Source organism: Xenia sp. Carnegie-2017, unplaced genomic scaffold, assembly GCF_021976095.1.
Source record: "Xenia sp. Carnegie-2017 unplaced genomic scaffold, XeniaSp_v1 HiC_scaffold_3, whole genome shotgun sequence".
Taxonomy (NCBI): domain Eukaryota; kingdom Metazoa; phylum Cnidaria; class Anthozoa; order Malacalcyonacea; family Xeniidae; genus Xenia; species Xenia sp. Carnegie-2017.
In genome coordinates this window covers 10559020-10575824 of record NW_025813493.1, presented here as the reverse complement: position 1 = coordinate 10575824, position 16805 = coordinate 10559020, and the positions used below count along the sequence as shown (strand labels likewise).

The window sequence follows — 16805 nt, the reverse complement described above, 5'->3', positions numbered from 1 at the left end:
TCTTGCAAAAGCAACGAACGTGGTACATTTTCATGCTTCTTGCAGCTGCTTGTTAGTAAAAATTTCAAGTTTTGGATAGTACTCCGAATTAAAATTTAACATACTTGTTTTGTTTTCATACCATGTAAATTGAAAGAAACGCTATTTTTTGTTTTGCGTAACATCTGGAAACGAATTTTTAGCACCTGTAACCAAACAGGAAATTTAAAGTTGGATCAGTTTAAGATTGAAATAACTAACTGTCGCAATTAAAAAATATTTATCTTTGTACTTAAATAGTCTCAGCATAAACGTCATACACATACTTAACAATGTGAATTATTTGATACTACACTTGAAAGTGGAGGAAAGCATCACATATTTACAGTTCAACTCAATTCTTATTGGAAAAATTAACAAAACATCCCAGTCTTAACATGAAGTTGGCAATTTCTCTTTCTACATTAACACTTGCATTTGTTTGTGGAACAACATTAGTGGATAGTATTCTCCCATTTTGGATTCGAACGACAACACCAATGCCCACTTTACCTCCAACTAGTGACGAGCAGTTTTATGACAGTAAGTAAATGATATGAATTTGTTACGTATTGGTGAAAAGATATAGTTTCTCATCTCGTTCTTTTTTTTAAAAGAGACTCGATGCGTAGCCATTATCGTAAACACCCTTATGAAATACAAAGGGTTTTAAGATAGCTATAAAAGAAATATCTTAAAAATAAAAATATCTAAAAAGTAAAGGATGTTTGCTGTGTTTGCACAGGCTTATGCAAACCGTGAGGACCTTGAAGAGAGCTGGAGAGCGCAGATCAGTGCAAGCCAGAGACAGAAGGCTCAGAGTTGCACCTGCTCGTGAACTCTCACGAGCGTCTGAAAGGTTTATGAATACGCCAGTGGAAAGACGAAATCTTTTGCTTTTTTTATAAAATTACAATATAAATTGTATTCATGGTTGATTTGCAAATCCTCTATAAATAATTGATTGATTGAATTAATAGGTTGAGCTCATGTCTGTTTTTGCACTGGCTAATGCACCACTATTGACCAATCAGTCTACAAGTTCTACGGCTTTTGGCTAATGTTTTAACGAACAATTTATTCATGAAATATTAATTGCAGAATTCAAACAAATTCCTCCAAAAAAAGTCACAGCATATAAACTGGCAAAAAAATTCTTTCGTCTGCCATCTTCTGTCCTGAATAAACCAAGAATCCATCTTCAAGACACTGCTATTGTAATAGATTCATCTGGTTCCGTTGGAGATTGTGAGTACAAGAAGGGAAACAGGCTATGAAAAATCTCATGAATAAAACATTACCTCCCAACTACGATGGTAACTGGGCTGGTGTTCAGTACTCTACCAACGCAAGAATCATGTTCAATTTCTTTCCTGCTTCACAAGCTGCAAAAAAATCTGATTCATTTTTTTTTAAATGGAGGAACAAACACTGCTGGTGGTTTAGCAAAAGGAAAAGATTTATTTGATGATTCTACGAAAGGTGAGTTAGATTAGCTAATATATGAATATTTTAAATATTTTGTACACGTAAATACTTCATGATTTTTACAAAGGATGCATTAAAATAATCCATTTTTTTGGATCGCACAACAAAAAGTAGTTTTTGTCATTATAGGCGTTTAAATGGCGTTCGAACAAAATGATGCTTACAAAATTTGTGATATCAAAAACGAATCCTATCTGTCAAATATCTCATATACTGCAGCAATCGAGATATTGTAAATTAAACAATCAGTTTAGCTATATCAAAATTATTTGCTGCATAAAGTCTAAACGTTTTTATTCTATATGCTAGGTTACCGTTTTTTTTTATTTCAATTACTGGATAAAGAATGAATGAATGAATTTTCTAAAAAAATGAAAAATTTATATGGTAGGAGTAAAAGATTGGGGTGACTTTGCCACCGATAGTTAATTAAATATAATATTATAATACATATTGCTACCAATTTTCTACGCTTGAACGATAGGTACTCATTTTAATCACAAAAAAGAATTCATTTGGATTATAAGGCATAAGAGCGATAACGCTGATTAAGCCAAATTTTTGTGCCTGTCTGATAAAATTATTTTGCTAAGTAGTGCATGCTGATTTAGTGCATGTATAACACTGTAGTTGAGGAGATTATTTTGAGATTTTTGATTCTTTGTTTTTTTTCTTTAAATATTGCCTTTCAATAAGCTCGTGACAATGGTTTGTCCTCTATCAGTTGTTTGATAATAGTGATAATAATATTTCTTAAACATGAACATTTTCATTCACAAATTGGATAAAATGACTATCTCTCAAACTGTCTCAAACCAATATTCATTTCATTTTTGCACAATTCACAGGAAGCCGTCGTGGTGCACGTCAAATGGTGTTTCTTGTGACAGATGGACATTCAAATATAAATCGTCGTCAAACAGCTCCAAATGCAAAGAAACTAAAAAATGATGGTATAGAAATCTTTGTTATCGGTGTTGGATATTTTAGTGGTGGAATTGAAGAGATAGTTCAAATTGCTTCGTTACCAGTAGAAGATCATGTTCTCAGAGTTAGGAGCTATGGAGATATGATCGATGTTGTCAATCGTGTGGTCAAAGAAATTAATCCAGGTCAATATGCAATCGTGGCAAAATTCCTCCTCCTTGTTAAAAATGATTAACCCTTTGCTCACTTGTATTTTGCCTTGAGAAAAATTAAAGTTTTTTTTGCATTAAATGTAGCTGTTTTTTAATCACATCGAAGTTGATTCGACTGAAATGAATAAAAGATGAATTATTTATACTCTTATAAACTACTGTGTAAGAATCACTTCTCGTCTAATTTATATCTTCATGTTACAAAATTGAATTTACATAAAGGGTGAGGTTACGGCAGCAGTAGCGGATTAAGACTACGTCAAATATATCTTCATGTTATAAAAATGAATTTACATAAATGGTGAGTTTACGGAAGAAGTAGCGGATTAAGTCTACGTCAAATATATCTTCATGTTATAAAAATAAATTTACATAAAGGGCGAGGTTACGGGAGCAGTTGCGGATTAAGACTACGTCATATATATCTTCATGTTACCAAATTGAATTTACATAAAGGGTGAGGTTACGGAAGCAGTAGCGGATTAAGTCTACCACAAATATATCTTCATGTTACAAAAATGAATTTACATAAAGGGTGAGTTTACGGAAGCAGTAGCTGATTAAGTCTACCACAAATATATCTTCATGTTACAAAAATGAATTTACATAAAGGGTGAGTTTACGGAAACAGTAGCTGATTAAGTCTACCAGAAATATATCTTCATGTTACAAAAATGAATTTATATAAGGGTTGAGGTTACGGAAGCAGTGGCGGATTAAGACTACGTCAAATAAATCTTCATGTTACAAAAATGAATTTAAATAAACGGTGAGGTTACGGAAGCGGTGGCGGATTAAGACTACGTCAAATATATATTCATGTTATAAAAATAAATTTACATAAAGCGGAGGTTACGGAGCAGTTGCGGATTAAGACTACGTCATATATATCTTCATGTTACAAAATTGAATTTACATAAAGGGTGAATTTACGGAAGCAGTAGCGGATTAAGTCTACGTCAAATATATCTTCATGTTACAAAATGAGCTTACATAAAGGTTGAGGTTACGGAAGCAGTGGCGGATTAGGACTACGTCAAATATATCTTCATGTTATAAAATAAATTTACATAAAGCGCGAGGTTACGGGAGCAGTTGCGGATTAAGACTACGTCATATAAATCTTCATGTTACAAAATTGAATTTACATAAAGGGTGAGGTTACGGTAGCAGTAGCGGATTAAGTCTACGTCAAATATATCTTCATGTTACAAAAATGAATTTACATAAAGGTTGAGGTTAGGGAAGCAGTGGCGGATTAGGACTACGTCAAATATATCTTCATGTTATAAAAATAAATTTAGAAAAAAGCGCGAGGTTACGGGAGCAGTTGCGGATTAAGACTACGCCATATAAATCTTCATGTTACAAAATTGAATTTACATAAAGGGTGAGGTTACGGTCAGGGGTGGATTTAGGATTTTTCATATGTTAGTCAAAAATTTATGACGTCATATGTAGCCTCAAATATGACGTCATAGATGACATCATACATTGTATCTTATGCAGCGATTTATAAAACTTTAGCGATCATAAAATTGCGAAAACTTAGATGAATTCCCTTTAATCAGATGATGACAGACTGTTTCGCCCAATATCAGGGCTCTTCAGCATGCCTAGGATGATGCCCCAAATTTCAAAGCATCATCCGACATGGACAGCCCTTTAAAGAGCCGAAGCCAGCAATCTGGTTATTGCATAGAATTAAATGCATGTCCTTTATACATAGGTACATCAACAATTTTATCTATAAACTAAAAAAAGAATTAAGATGTAGAAAGACAAAATTTAAAAAAATTCTCATGATTTCAATTAAATTTAAATCTAGTGTTGCCAACAGAAAATTTATCAATTACGCGTTGCACATCTGGAAGAATTTCCTGATGAATTTTCATTAGAGCAAGACCATTTAACCCTTCCTCAACCATAGTACTCCGCTTATAATCTTTAAGAATTCGCAGCGCTGAAATCGAACGTTCACATTCGCATGAAGTTATGGGAAGGGTTCCTAATATTTGAAGTATGACCTTTATGTTTTGAAAACCATCAAAATTTATAGCTTTTAAAGTTGTAGCTACATTACATGGATAAGGACCTTTACGATGTTCCCAGAAGGATTGCCATAATAACAACTCTGCATCTAAACCTAACTGATTGGGTAAATCAGCAACATAAAATTTTGAAACAATCTTAAATTTATGTCTCCAGTCAATCCCATTTTTTATGAGAAAACATTTTTGTTGGAACAATACTTAGCGGTTGATAAACATTTACACTTTCCGTGTCAAATCGCGCATCCAAAGACGAGAGAAGATGGTCAATTAAAGGAATCGTATAGATTCGTTTGTAATACTCCGAGATAGAACGATAAGGAGCGTTAGGCCTTGTAGTTTGCCTTCCAATTGTCCTACGTTTACATTCTTCTACCCCAACCTTTGCCGCTAACGTCAAAGCAATGTCGTACCATTGATCATGATATGAAGCAATAGAATTCCTCACATGTGCAACACTGCTTTTCAAAGAAGAGATCAACTCAATCCCGTCCATAACATCAATACTCTTTCCTTGCAAAAGCTGAGTAACAGGAAGCGTTAGATCAAAAACATTTCTGGTAATAACCAAGAGGGCGATAAAATGAAACTCAGAAAGACCTTCAAGCAAAGAGGATGCATCAGCAGCGAGAGAGGGACTGCCACCATTTGCCATGTTATCCAGTGTGTCAAAAATTTGAACAAACAATTCTTCGAAAGTGTATAAACCTTTAACTCGTTCTACCCATCTGGTTCTACAAACATCTGGCAATCTAGTCTTTTTTGAGTCCGTTTCTAAACTATTGCGTACAGTCTCCTCAAACGGTATATTGCGTGTTTGAGAAATATTGATAAAATTTGTCACATCTTTTATTTTGTTAAGTACTTTCTTAACCTCAATATCTGACAAAGAATCACAAACTGACAAATTAAGCCTATGACTATAACAGTGGGTATATAATGCTTTCGAGTTGAGCTTCAAAATTTGGGCAGCCAAACCTTTAACACAACCTGCAACAGCACCCGCACCATCATAACCTTGTCCGCGACAGTCTTCAATTGGCAAGCCAAGGTCTTTAAGTTTATCTAGAATTAATTTAGCAAGGTTCTCTCCACTCAATCCCCACTTACATTGAAGAAAGGCAATGAACTCCTCTCTTATGTCCATATTCTTATCAATAAAACGTAAAATTAGAGCCATTTGCTCTCTATGGGAAGAATCTGCAGCCTCATCAGCTATAATAGAAAAGAACCTATTAACCTTAATGTCGTTGACAATCTGTTCAGTAATAACCTCTCCAAAGCACTTGATCATTTTATTCTGGCTGGTCTTAGAGATGTAACTTCTATTTTTCCCACAAGATGTTAAGTGATCCCTTAAAACACCATCCCTGAACGAACTTTAAAATTTAGTGTCTCCACAAAATTTCCAACACCCCCGGTACAATACTGACCAACCTCTGGATGATATTTAGCATCATCACGGTGGCCACGCAAAGGCAAACCTAAACGACCACAAAAAAGAATGCAATCAGCAATAGAAGACAGTTTACATTTGTTCTGATCGACTTCTTTTTTAAGATTTCTTTCTAACATGAGCTCTATTGGTTGCTCAGACCCTGACATTTGAGCACGTAAGGCAAATAAAATTGGATTTGTTTCGGCATGCAACCCCACTTCTCCTTCATCATGGCGTTTAAAAGTAAATGCAGCATCATTCTAGCGTGAAACCGGTTTAGAAAAAAAATTTGTAATCTTAGAAGCTTTAACAGGGAAGCGATGACCAAAAAGCACGCATGACAAACAAAATGCACCATCTTTTGATGGGGAGTAGCATAGCCAGTCATATTTTTTTAGCCAGTCATATCTAAAGCTCCTACCACCGGTCTTAGGAAAGGAAAAATTCTCATCAGGCCTGAAAACATTTTTAATCAATTGAAGAACACCAGAAGTATCTAAGCCTTTAACTTTATCCTGGTAAGTTGCAACATCAAAATTATGCACAGAATGATACTTCTTTTCTGGACAAGATTGACTAGCGGAGGACTTAATTGGTTGTTTCAACGTGATATAAGAAGGAACTTGTTTGGCAGAAGAAAAAGTTTCATTGGGCTTTTTTTCAAATAACTTGGATGGCTGTTTTCTGATGCAGTAAAAGTTAGAAATAATTGGAATATTACCAGAAGGAAATTTTGCCACCTTCTTGGAAAATAAGGAAGGCACCTTACGTTTTTTTGCTGACGTTGTGGCTTGTGTAATGTCAGCAGACTTTCGCTTGTGTGCACTTGCATGAAAAAGAAGAGGGACAAAATGGTTAGGCTGAAATGATTCTCCAGTTCTTATGTCACCTTCATGGCAGAATAGAATATGAATTTCTTTTCAACCCTAGTAGTATGCAAGCGGGTTGAATAACACGATTAAATAAAAGTTTGAGCCTGTGTTGTCCACAATCCGGATAATATGTAACAATACATCTTTTCAAAACTGAAGACAGACCCAAAATACAAAGAAATGATGACCATTTACTATCATTGCAATTAAAACAGCCTCTTTCTTCACTAAATTTTCCTTACTAGCACCGGTATCTAAGGACTCAACAGAGACAGATAAGGGTAAAAGATTTTTATACTTCCCTTAAAAAATCAGGATGCTCTTCAATGGCAGACAAAAGCAGGGATGCTCACAGTAAAATGAGCATTCAGGAAAAGCTCAAGTGAGGTTAAGATTCTTAAAGTTGGAACCAATCTATCATCACCAAGCAGAGACAAAGACACGGAACTGTACAAGCAATTCCCTGAAGCTTCTGATCTAAGAAAATACATGAAGCTGATGATGAAAGAATTTTTGGGTTTGGTTCCAAAATGTTCTATATATGACATTATTTGATAAATGTATTATATAATCATGTTATAATCTTATTTAGTTTTATTGAGTAATAAAATAGCTAACTGACAATAAAATCTCGCGTAAATATGATATTTACTTTATGTTTTTATATTGACAAAATCTACATTCTCTATATGAAATGTGTAATAGTGCTGACAACTATAAGCAGGGAATGAATATAAGTAATTCAAATAGGATAGTTAATAGTAGAATTATAAAGAATCAAGGAATAATCAACAAGCAGGTTGAACTGAAAATTTGACAAGTTTATCTCACTGTACATTCATAAAGTTTTAAAATGCGAGTCTAAAACCACAAAATCAGCAAGTTGAAAGGTTGATGAGATTTACACAACACAAGTGACCTGTAATATACAACCAGACGTTTTGCTGGCAACTTATAGCAAGCAGACTTTGTATAGTGCTTTCGTTTTGGAAACACAGCACAATTAAGCAAAAATGCTTAACTTCCCTTGAGATTTATCTGCCTGCCAGCAAACCGTGCGAACGTAAACAAGGCAAGTCATCAATACCGTTTGTATGCATATTTACATTCTTACATATTGTTAGTGAAATATGAGAAAAATTGTACAAAATATATAGTTTACCTCAAAGCTATGCACGATTTTTCCTTTTGATTTCGAACAGTCAAAGGAATATAAGTTTCCGCGCAATAGTTTCTGCTAATGCTGTTTGACGAGCTACTTATGGCACCCAATAGTTGCTCAAGCGATATCTCATCTTGCTCATTTAGTTGCCTGGCAAGATCAACATAAAAACCTGCCAAAATTTTACAATCATCTGCCGCAAAGGCAGCTTGAACAACACCGTAATCCATATCAGATACAACTGAAACTTTTTTAAACAAAGCGTGATTGCAATTTTGCGATGTAGCGAAAGATAAGACCTTCAAAATAAATGACCCCCCGCTGTGAATCAGTCAAAGTATCAAATAGCGTAAAATAACAAAGTAAAAATACTAGTCGATAATATAAAATATGATTGTTAGAGCCCTTGAAAGTCGTCAATCCATCAGGCCTCCACAGATACATCAAAACTGCAAGTTTCCATGGCAATAGGCGAATTGACCAATGAGAAGACTAAGATTTGACTTTTTGATGGATCTGTGGGCTTGAGATCATATTTGAGGCTAATTACATAGCTTTCCTTAAAAAAACGGCTGTACACTCAGGCCATTAATTAATTCTGATCGTTATGCTTTCGTTTGGCTTACGACAGTGAACTCGACATTTGAATAACTGTAATGATAACCGAAGCCAAAAATTGAAGCCAAAAAATATTTGTTGTCATCATTCGTCATCACACGTCAGGCTCTAGTCTCTCGCGTGTTCATTTTATTTTTTTTAAATCAGTTGTCCCTTGGTAATGATAGAGTTCGGATCTTGATCAGAGCGTAAAAATAACGAAATGTTTGTAATGAAAAGGTTCACGGAAAGTGAATCAAAGTGATAAATCGAGAAGCAAGATGAGGTGAACTTAGTCGATCTGCTCTTACGCTGCGGTTTTCTTTTAAAACATATCAAAGTCTTTAAGGATATTCAATTATTGATATCGAGATGACAACCATTTAGTATTTCAAGTTTCAAGCACTATCAAAATCGATGAAAAATATAATCGCTCTGTAAAAGTAAAATGCGAGTTATAGACTCGATATTTTTATGAAACTGGATATTCAAGTTTCTTTTTATTCGGAAAACATATCTTTAAATCCACTTAAATGACAAAAAGACAAACACTGTCTTTTTGTTTTCCGTTTGAAAGTTTACCTTCCGACGAAAGAAAATTTATGCTTGAATATTTTTTCGTCATATTTTCTATTGTATTGTCTTTTTAGCAAACAGTGTAATTTTCAGTTGGCTTTTCCTCGTTACAAGTTGTAAGTTACAACGAACTCACTGTAGTAAAGTTTCAGCTGTAAAAAATAACCTTTTGCGAAGAGTTGGACTCGTGTGTTGTTTGTCGTGATGTTGTTTATATGTTTATGCTTTTGCAATTTGTATTCAAATTTATATTGGCCGTGTATGTTTAGCACTCAGGGGAATGATACTGACGTACAAACCGCGCGAATATTCGACTTTGAAGGACTGGAACTGACGTACAAACCGCGCAAGAGACTAGGACTTTGGCTTCAATTTTATATCTATAAAATGTACTGTCGTTATCATTCCAGATATATATATATATGGAGTTCACTGGCTTACGATATGTGATAGTTGACTAAATTATTTATTAATTTTAGTATGTTGCATGAATAATTAATCACCATTTCATACGTTCGTCGCGTGATGGATTTGATGACCCTTAAATCCGCCCCTGTCAAAATGTGCTACAACTTTACAAGTATTTGATGCAGTTGCACTTCAGAACATCACAAAAAGGTTACTTAAAGTAAGTTCTATACAATATTGTTTGTTTTCATTTACTAAACCTAAGCAGACTTGAGTCTTTTTGAAATTTCATATGAAACTCAATTACAGAAAATCCGTAAATATCCAGAGATTTCAAATTTACTTTTTTAAAGAAACAAGTAAAAATTCTACAATTGTGGCGAAAAGCCATTGCCCATTGCATGAAAAGAAGCAAAATAGCAATGATAACAAATAAGCTAACTTCTCTCTCGTGAACCGTGTAAATGAACTATGATATACTTTTTCGTATAGACTAAAGAGTTTAATCGATCAAACAAGTTTGACGCTGGTAAAAGAACGACCCACATCTGCATTCATTCATGTGTAGCCGACATATATTATAGCTCTTTCGTCGATAGTTATAAATGCATCCTCGTAAGAGCAGATAACTGACAACCACAGTTGACTCGCTGTTATGAATTTAAGGTTTTTAAGGAAATACACACATACATTTTCCTCACTCTTGCCTCAGGAGGGAGTGGGAAATTGTAAAATTTTCGGAAAAGCGGTCAATTTCGGTAAATCTCAGCGGCAAAGGACGAAATGCGCCATTTTTTTGGCGTCATCAGATATCTAAGGCCGCGCTTGAGATAGCCGCTCCAGTTATTATAGAACTCAATGAGTCGTACTCTTGCTAAAACTCCCTATTAGAGAGCTTAAGCAACAACGTTTTATCCGACAACGGCGTCGTGAGACATCGCGAAAGACTGGGACGAGCATGACGCTCCCGCGTATATTTAAAACAGTTAAGCAAAGTTCGTAATAGAAAGCGGCGGTAGAAAGTGAACTTATTTTCATGTCTTCGTTTAAAACAATACGAAACTTTTGTCGCGTGCTTTTTGAAGAAGGTTACATTACCGAATATGAATTGATCATATTGTACAAGGCATATAAATCAAGGAACCCAGAGCTTCCATTTAAAAATTATGAGCTATTTTTTTTAGATAATCTAAGTGAGGATGAATGTAAAGTAGAATTCCGAGCCAACAAACGCGATTTGAGTTTCCTCCAACGAAATCTTAGAATCCCTGAAATAGTCAAGTGTCCACAAAGACAACATGTTCAGGACTGAAGGGGCTATGCATTCTTTTAAATCGTCTTGCTTACCCTTGTCGATTTTCAGACATGATTGGCAGATTTGGGCGACCAGTTCCTGAGTTGTGTATGATTGCAAATACCATCATTGACTTTATAATTATCATAAGCGAAAAATTACAGAATGGAACCATGATCTTTTAAGCCCAGAATATCTACAGGTTTATGCCAATGCCATCCATGAAAAAGGAGCACCTTATGAAAATTGCTTTGGCTTTATTGATGGAACGGTCAGACCAATTTCACGGCCAAAAAAACATCAGCGAATTGTTTACAATGGCCATAAAAAAGTTCACTCTTTGAAGTTCCAGGGTGTGGCATTGCCAAATGGTTTGATTGCACATATTTTTGGTCCAGTTGGTATGCTTATATTATTTAAATGAAAATATTATTGTAAACACTATATTGTACAAGCAAAAACAGTCTATAACTCAGGCAAATACTTTCTATATTACAGAAGGAAAAAAACATGATGCTGGTATGCTGGCTGACTCAAACTTCCTTCAAGACCTGGAACAAAATGCTTTTTCTGTGGATGGGAGACCATTATGCATATATGGGGATCCCGCTTATCCACAGAGGATTCATCTACAAGCTCCTTTTCGGCATGGGGTAATCACAGACAGAATGAAAGAATTCAACAAGCAAATGAGTTCAGTTAGAGTGTCTGTGGAATGGTTATTTGGAGATGTGATCAACTCATTCCGGTTCATGGTCTTCAAAAACCTCAAAATAGGTCTAAGTAGTGTTGGGAAAGCATATATTGTCTGTGCATTGTTAAGACTTCTGTTTGCTGTGTAGCTGCTGGGGTACTCAATTGATTTTGTATTTCTTGGTCATTTCGCTTTACTTCTAGTTCTGCACGACGGATTTCAATTTCCTTGCTTGATCTTTCTCTCAAATATTCGACTAACTCACAACTTCCGCGGCGTACTCTCTTTTAACATCAGAGTTTTGCCCATCAGATTTTCTCTTGCTTGTTTCGCCTATTCGTTCCAAGGCTGTCATCCTTATATCAATAGCATTTGCATTTTCCTTTGATTTGAACTGATGCTACCTCAAGGAAGCTGTCCTCTTTTTGGCACAACTCTTCAATCAAACTTTCTTTCACCGACAGTTCGTCGACATCAATGCCACTTGCCCTTTCTTCTTTGTGCATCTTCTGCTTGAACTTAGCTTTTAAAAGACTCCACGGGTCTCGAACACTTCTCTTGTCTTTTAAAGTAAAGACTTGCGCTTCCGTTTTATTTAAGTTTTCGACAATAGAATCCCATACTAATCCCCGATTGGGGCTTCCCTTTTTGTATTAAAACAGATCACTAACCATCATTTCTCTCATCAACAATAAATCGTGCTCATCTGTCCACTCCATTTTCTTTGAATTGTCAGCCATATTCAATTTTAGAGAGGTTTTAGAGGCAACCTTCAAGCAAGTATTTTCAGGTCGGCGCAGAGGCCCGACGGCGTAAACAAAATACATACAACGCAGAACGGAAATAAAAACAACTTCCTCTTGCCGTTGCCGTCCAGTAAAACGTAGTTGCTTAAGCTCTCTATTTCTAGCAAAAGATCTGCTTAGAAAATCAAATTTTTAAATTTATTTAAGAGCGGTGTAAACTGTTTGAAGAGAAAGCAAAATGTATTTAGGTGATTCGTACCATAGCAAAAGTGAATTTTACTACTCAGAGAGAGTACACTTAATAAAAAAAATTAATTTTCCTCTCATCAAGCCACGTCGAGCAATTTAAAACGCAATTATTTTTCTTTATAAAAATAAGAAATAACTTCACTTAGTCTCAAAAGCATCTTGACGTTAATAGAAAATTACTTCAAACATTTGTTCGAGACATCTCTTTTTCTTCACAAATTTAATTATTAAAAATGACGGTTGTAATTTCAAACTACGTTTTTATTGTTTATTCTGTAAAGAAACAAAACAAATCAACATAGACAAATAATCAGAAAGATAATTTGATATATATCAGTAAATTGAAAACTATATCATCAAATTATACAAGATGTACATCATAGAAATATGCAAAACTTCTGTTTTTCATTAGTGAAGCAAAGTTTTTAACCAGTTCCTTTATGAACATCTACACTATAGATGAATATATTGAAGATATGAATGCGTTTGTTGATACTTTGTCGTAGACTGAGAATTCATCTTTGAAAAATGCCTCATGGAACAGAAATTGTCCTTGTCAACTTCAACTTTTAAATGACGATACAACATGCTATCTCATTTCTCAGTCATTACAAAAGCACAGATAATACAACATTAGGGTTAAAACTCTCCACCGGTTTTCCTGTACATTTCATTAAAACTTTTATTAAATCAGAAGTTTTTAAAATATAAGAAAGCAAAAAAATGTGAATTTGTAATACAAAAGGATGGTAAAGTAAGACCGACACCCCCTATTAAGTCAACAGCAAATGATCGAGCTTCCCGCTTTAATTTCCACGAGATGTGTTACCTAGTCTAATGTACATAACACAGATTGCAATTCACTACAGACGCGGATGTCTCTGCTGTGGGCAAGTTTTTAAATAAACCCCTTGGCAGCGTAGTAGTTGAACAATCACTGAACAAGCTCGCAAAGTAAAAGGTTAAGCAAACATTTCCGACTAAAATAATTTCGGTTTATTAAACTTACCTTTCCTTTATAAACAGTTGGTGCACCACTATTTGAATAACACGACACATCTACAAAATCTTTAGCGCATAATCATCTTACACCAGTAATTTATTTCATATACTTGCTTCTTGTATTCTATGTCATCTGTATTTAATATTCCACTGTTGAAAAACGATTTTGGCAAATTGCGCATGCCACCTTTCAAACAATGCATTTCACAAGTAAAGGTTATCGACTCAACAACGCTTCAACTGGTAAAATTCAGATATCAAAAGACGTGTTATTTGATGAAAGCTCATTTCATCGACCAAAGAAATCCACCATCGTATTACATGGATATGATAAAGATATTGTGACCGAAAAACTCAATGATGAACTATTAGAAGGCAACGAAGAACATGAAGTCGATGAAGAAATGGAAGATAGTTCCAGCAACAGTATGATAGATGAACAACAACTACAACAAATATCAACACGAATACACAAATCTCCTGAAATACATGGTGTGGTGAACACAGATATTTGGTGACAGAACAATGTTGCTATCATTGATGATGAGCCTATCGTCACGATGAACCACTCAATATTAATAAAGCTTTCATAGTCCAGATAAAGCGAATTGGAAACAAACAGTAGACAGTGAATATTCTTCCCACATGAAGAAAAATACTTGGACATTGGTTGATTTACCTAAAGATCGTAAAGCCATAGATTCTTGATGGATATTCAAAGTAAAGTATAATGCAGATGGCTCAATTAAACGTCATAAAGCTCGATTAGTTGCTAAAAGATACTTACAAGAATATCGTTTAGATTATGAAGAAACATTTTCTCCAATAGAAAACATACAACAATTCGCTCTATCTTAGCAATTGCTAAACAGTTAAATTTGGAAGTACATCAAATGGATGTGTCAACAGCATTTCTGAATGGTGAACTTAAAGAAGAAATATACATGAAGCAACCTGAAGGATACGAGAAAAAGGGACAAGAACATATGGTCTGTAAAATAAACAAAAGCTTATACGGCTTGAAGCAATCTGCCGGTGCTGATTGGATACTATTGATCAGCTCATGAAGAAATCTCGTTACGTCCAATCCAAATCTGATCGGTGCCTGTATATTAAACGAGCGGGAGAGAATGTCATGCTTTTAGGCGTTGTATGTCGATGATTTGATTCTTGCATATAACAACAAGAAAATGCTAGAAGACGAGAAAGATATTCTAAAAAAAAAAGCTTTGAAATGAAAGATTTAGGCGAAATTCATTTCTGTATTGGCATTCAAATTCAACGAGAAAGGGAAAAGAAACAGATTTAACTTCATCAATCAAAGTACTTGACGAATATATTGAAGAGATTTGGAATGCAAGACTGCAATCCTCCTGCAAGTTCCGTTGAGTTTTTAACGAAGGTTTTGAGTAATAAAGGAGAGAAGATGAACACAACTAAATATCAAGCATTGATTGGTGCATTAACGTATGCAGTTGCAGCGACAAGACCAGACCTGGCACAAGTACTTTTGAAAGTTAATCAATTCAGCGCCAACCCTAACCAACACCATTGGAATGCTGCCAAACCTATTTTACGATACATTATTATATGGCAAGAGTAATAAGTTTGTCGAAAAAACCAGAAATACCATCCAAGAACGAAACACATCGACATAAAATATCATTTCATCTGCGACAAAGCACTGAAGATAGAAATTGCACTTGATTATTATATCATACAACAAATGGTTGCTGATATGTTAAGGAAACCATTAGGAAGAACTGTATTTCAACGAATGAGATCTAATACGGGAGTAACAAACATTTAAAGGAATAAAGACTAGTTTACATTTTTCGAAAGTGACTGTTGAGATATGAACATCAAAGAAAAACATATAAACAAACAGCATTTTGCATAATTAAGTAGATATGACACATGTCATATCACATGAATGTTATTATTGTAATACTGTTGCTCGTTAACTTGTTTTGTTTTGTTCCTCTATGGCAAGACAAACCTGCCAACAGTGAATCGAGATTTATATGTCGTATTAGAATTACTATAAGTTAATTCGAGATTCGTAAAGTGGTACTTGTAAATTACTGCAATGCGGTGTGAAAACTATATTATTATTGTTGAGTTGTGTATGACAAGATGTATATGACGAGTTTTTTTTATAAACTGTGATGAGATTTATACGACGAGATATATAAGACGAGTTTTTTATGACGAGACTTATATGACGAGTTGTTTTATAAACTGTGACGAGATTTATAAGACAAGTTTTTTTATAAACTGTAACAAAATTTTTTATCGGACGAGATTTATATGATGAGTTTTCTTTAACAACACGAAGTAATGATTTAACAACACTTGTTTGTTTCATAAGCAGTTATTAATTATATGCAAATTTCGGCGGGTTGGTAACTTTGTCTTCTTTCTATCTATACTGTATCGCTCTCACCAAAATGACAGAAATGAGCAATAGAGAAATTACTCAGGAGCTTCTTGGCAGAGTTACAGAGCTGTCTGAAGAACATCACCTGACGTTGACAGTTCTGTAAGCTAAGAAGTGAGAACTATATTTGGACGACATACGACCGCTTTGAATTTGCCAAATGCTGAAACGAGTTGCCAAAGAGAATTAGCGCATCACCCTAATAAAATGGCATCAACAGCTACAACAGAGAATCGCCTCCCAATTAGAAGAATTTCATCCACTGCATTTCAATCGAGGCGCTATTTTCCCGCAAGTAGACCTGCTGCAAGAAGCCGAACAAGGCAAACTCGTTCATCAACAGCAATTGATAACAGGCCATTTTTGAGAGATTTAATCCTATTAAGCGGTCCCAAAGATAATACAGTTCCACGGCAAGGCGCTCGGTTGATGTTGGTAGAAAATGGTCACATGATTTCAGGTTGTCGGTTTTCAAAAGATTTGTCAGCCGCTGCTGTCGAAACTAATATAATGATGGCCTTTGATGGAAAAATTCCACATGGTACAGATATAGAACTGTTAACATCGGTACATTCCACTCTGTTTCGGCAACATTAGCCCTTGGTCAGACATTGGATGGTGTTATCCTCCA

General features: G+C 34.9%; 4 protein-coding genes across 4 annotated transcripts in view; 3 read left to right on the top strand and 1 right to left on the bottom strand.

The window, feature by feature from the left end:
• The first annotated feature begins 518 nt into the window (after positions 1-518).
• LOC124454211 (integrin alpha-D-like) lies at positions 519-2668 on the top strand. Its single transcript, XM_047005016.1, is given in 5 exon segments — positions 519-561; positions 1120-1281; positions 1284-1311; positions 1355-1500; positions 2355-2668. Coding segments are annotated over 5 exon segments (693 nt in total).
• Positions 2669-4684: 2016 nt separating this feature from the next.
• LOC124454658 (52 kDa repressor of the inhibitor of the protein kinase-like) lies at positions 4685-6215 on the bottom strand. The gene is made up of 2 exons (XM_047005432.1): positions 6134-6215; positions 4685-5911 (listed from the first exon to the last, which is right to left on the bottom strand). Exon 2 carries the CDS (start codon positions 5874-5876, stop codon positions 4854-4856), a length of 1023 nt encoding a protein of 340 aa, XP_046861388.1. The 5' UTR covers positions 5877-5911; positions 6134-6215; the 3' UTR covers positions 4685-4853.
• A 4570-nt stretch (positions 6216-10785) lies between these two features.
• On the top strand, positions 10786-11885 carry LOC124454210. Its single transcript, XM_047005015.1, has 3 exons — positions 10786-10942; positions 11208-11444; positions 11542-11885. Exons 1-3 carry the CDS (start codon positions 10786-10788, stop codon positions 11883-11885), a joined length of 738 nt encoding a protein of 245 aa, XP_046860971.1.
• Positions 11886-13931: 2046 nt separating this feature from the next.
• LOC124454209 (nuclear pore complex protein Nup50-like) overlaps positions 13932-16805 on the top strand; it is a 9796-nt gene continuing 6922 nt past the window's right edge. The window contains 1 exon segment of the mRNA XM_047005014.1: positions 13932-14160. Within this exon segment, the coding sequence (XP_046860970.1) occupies positions 13932-14160 (229 nt within the window).

What these genes read in the sequence shown, in the direction of transcription:
- LOC124454658 (XM_047005432.1), bottom strand. Translation starts at nt 5,876, where the DNA reads ATGGCTCTAATTTTACGTTTTATTGATAAGAATATGGACATAAGAGAG.
- LOC124454210 (XM_047005015.1), top strand. Translation starts at nt 10,786, where the DNA reads ATGTCTTCGTTTAAAACAATACGAAACTTTTGTCGCGTGCTTTTTGAA. An exon ending in ATTTTTTTTAGATAATCTAA is followed by an intron (nt 10,943 to 11,207) that starts GTGAGGATGAAT and finishes GAAAAATTACAG; the next exon opens with AATGGAACCATGATCTTTTA. An exon ending in ACATATTTTTGGTCCAGTTG is followed by an intron (nt 11,445 to 11,541) that starts GTATGCTTATAT and finishes TCTATATTACAG; the next exon opens with AAGGAAAAAAACATGATGCT.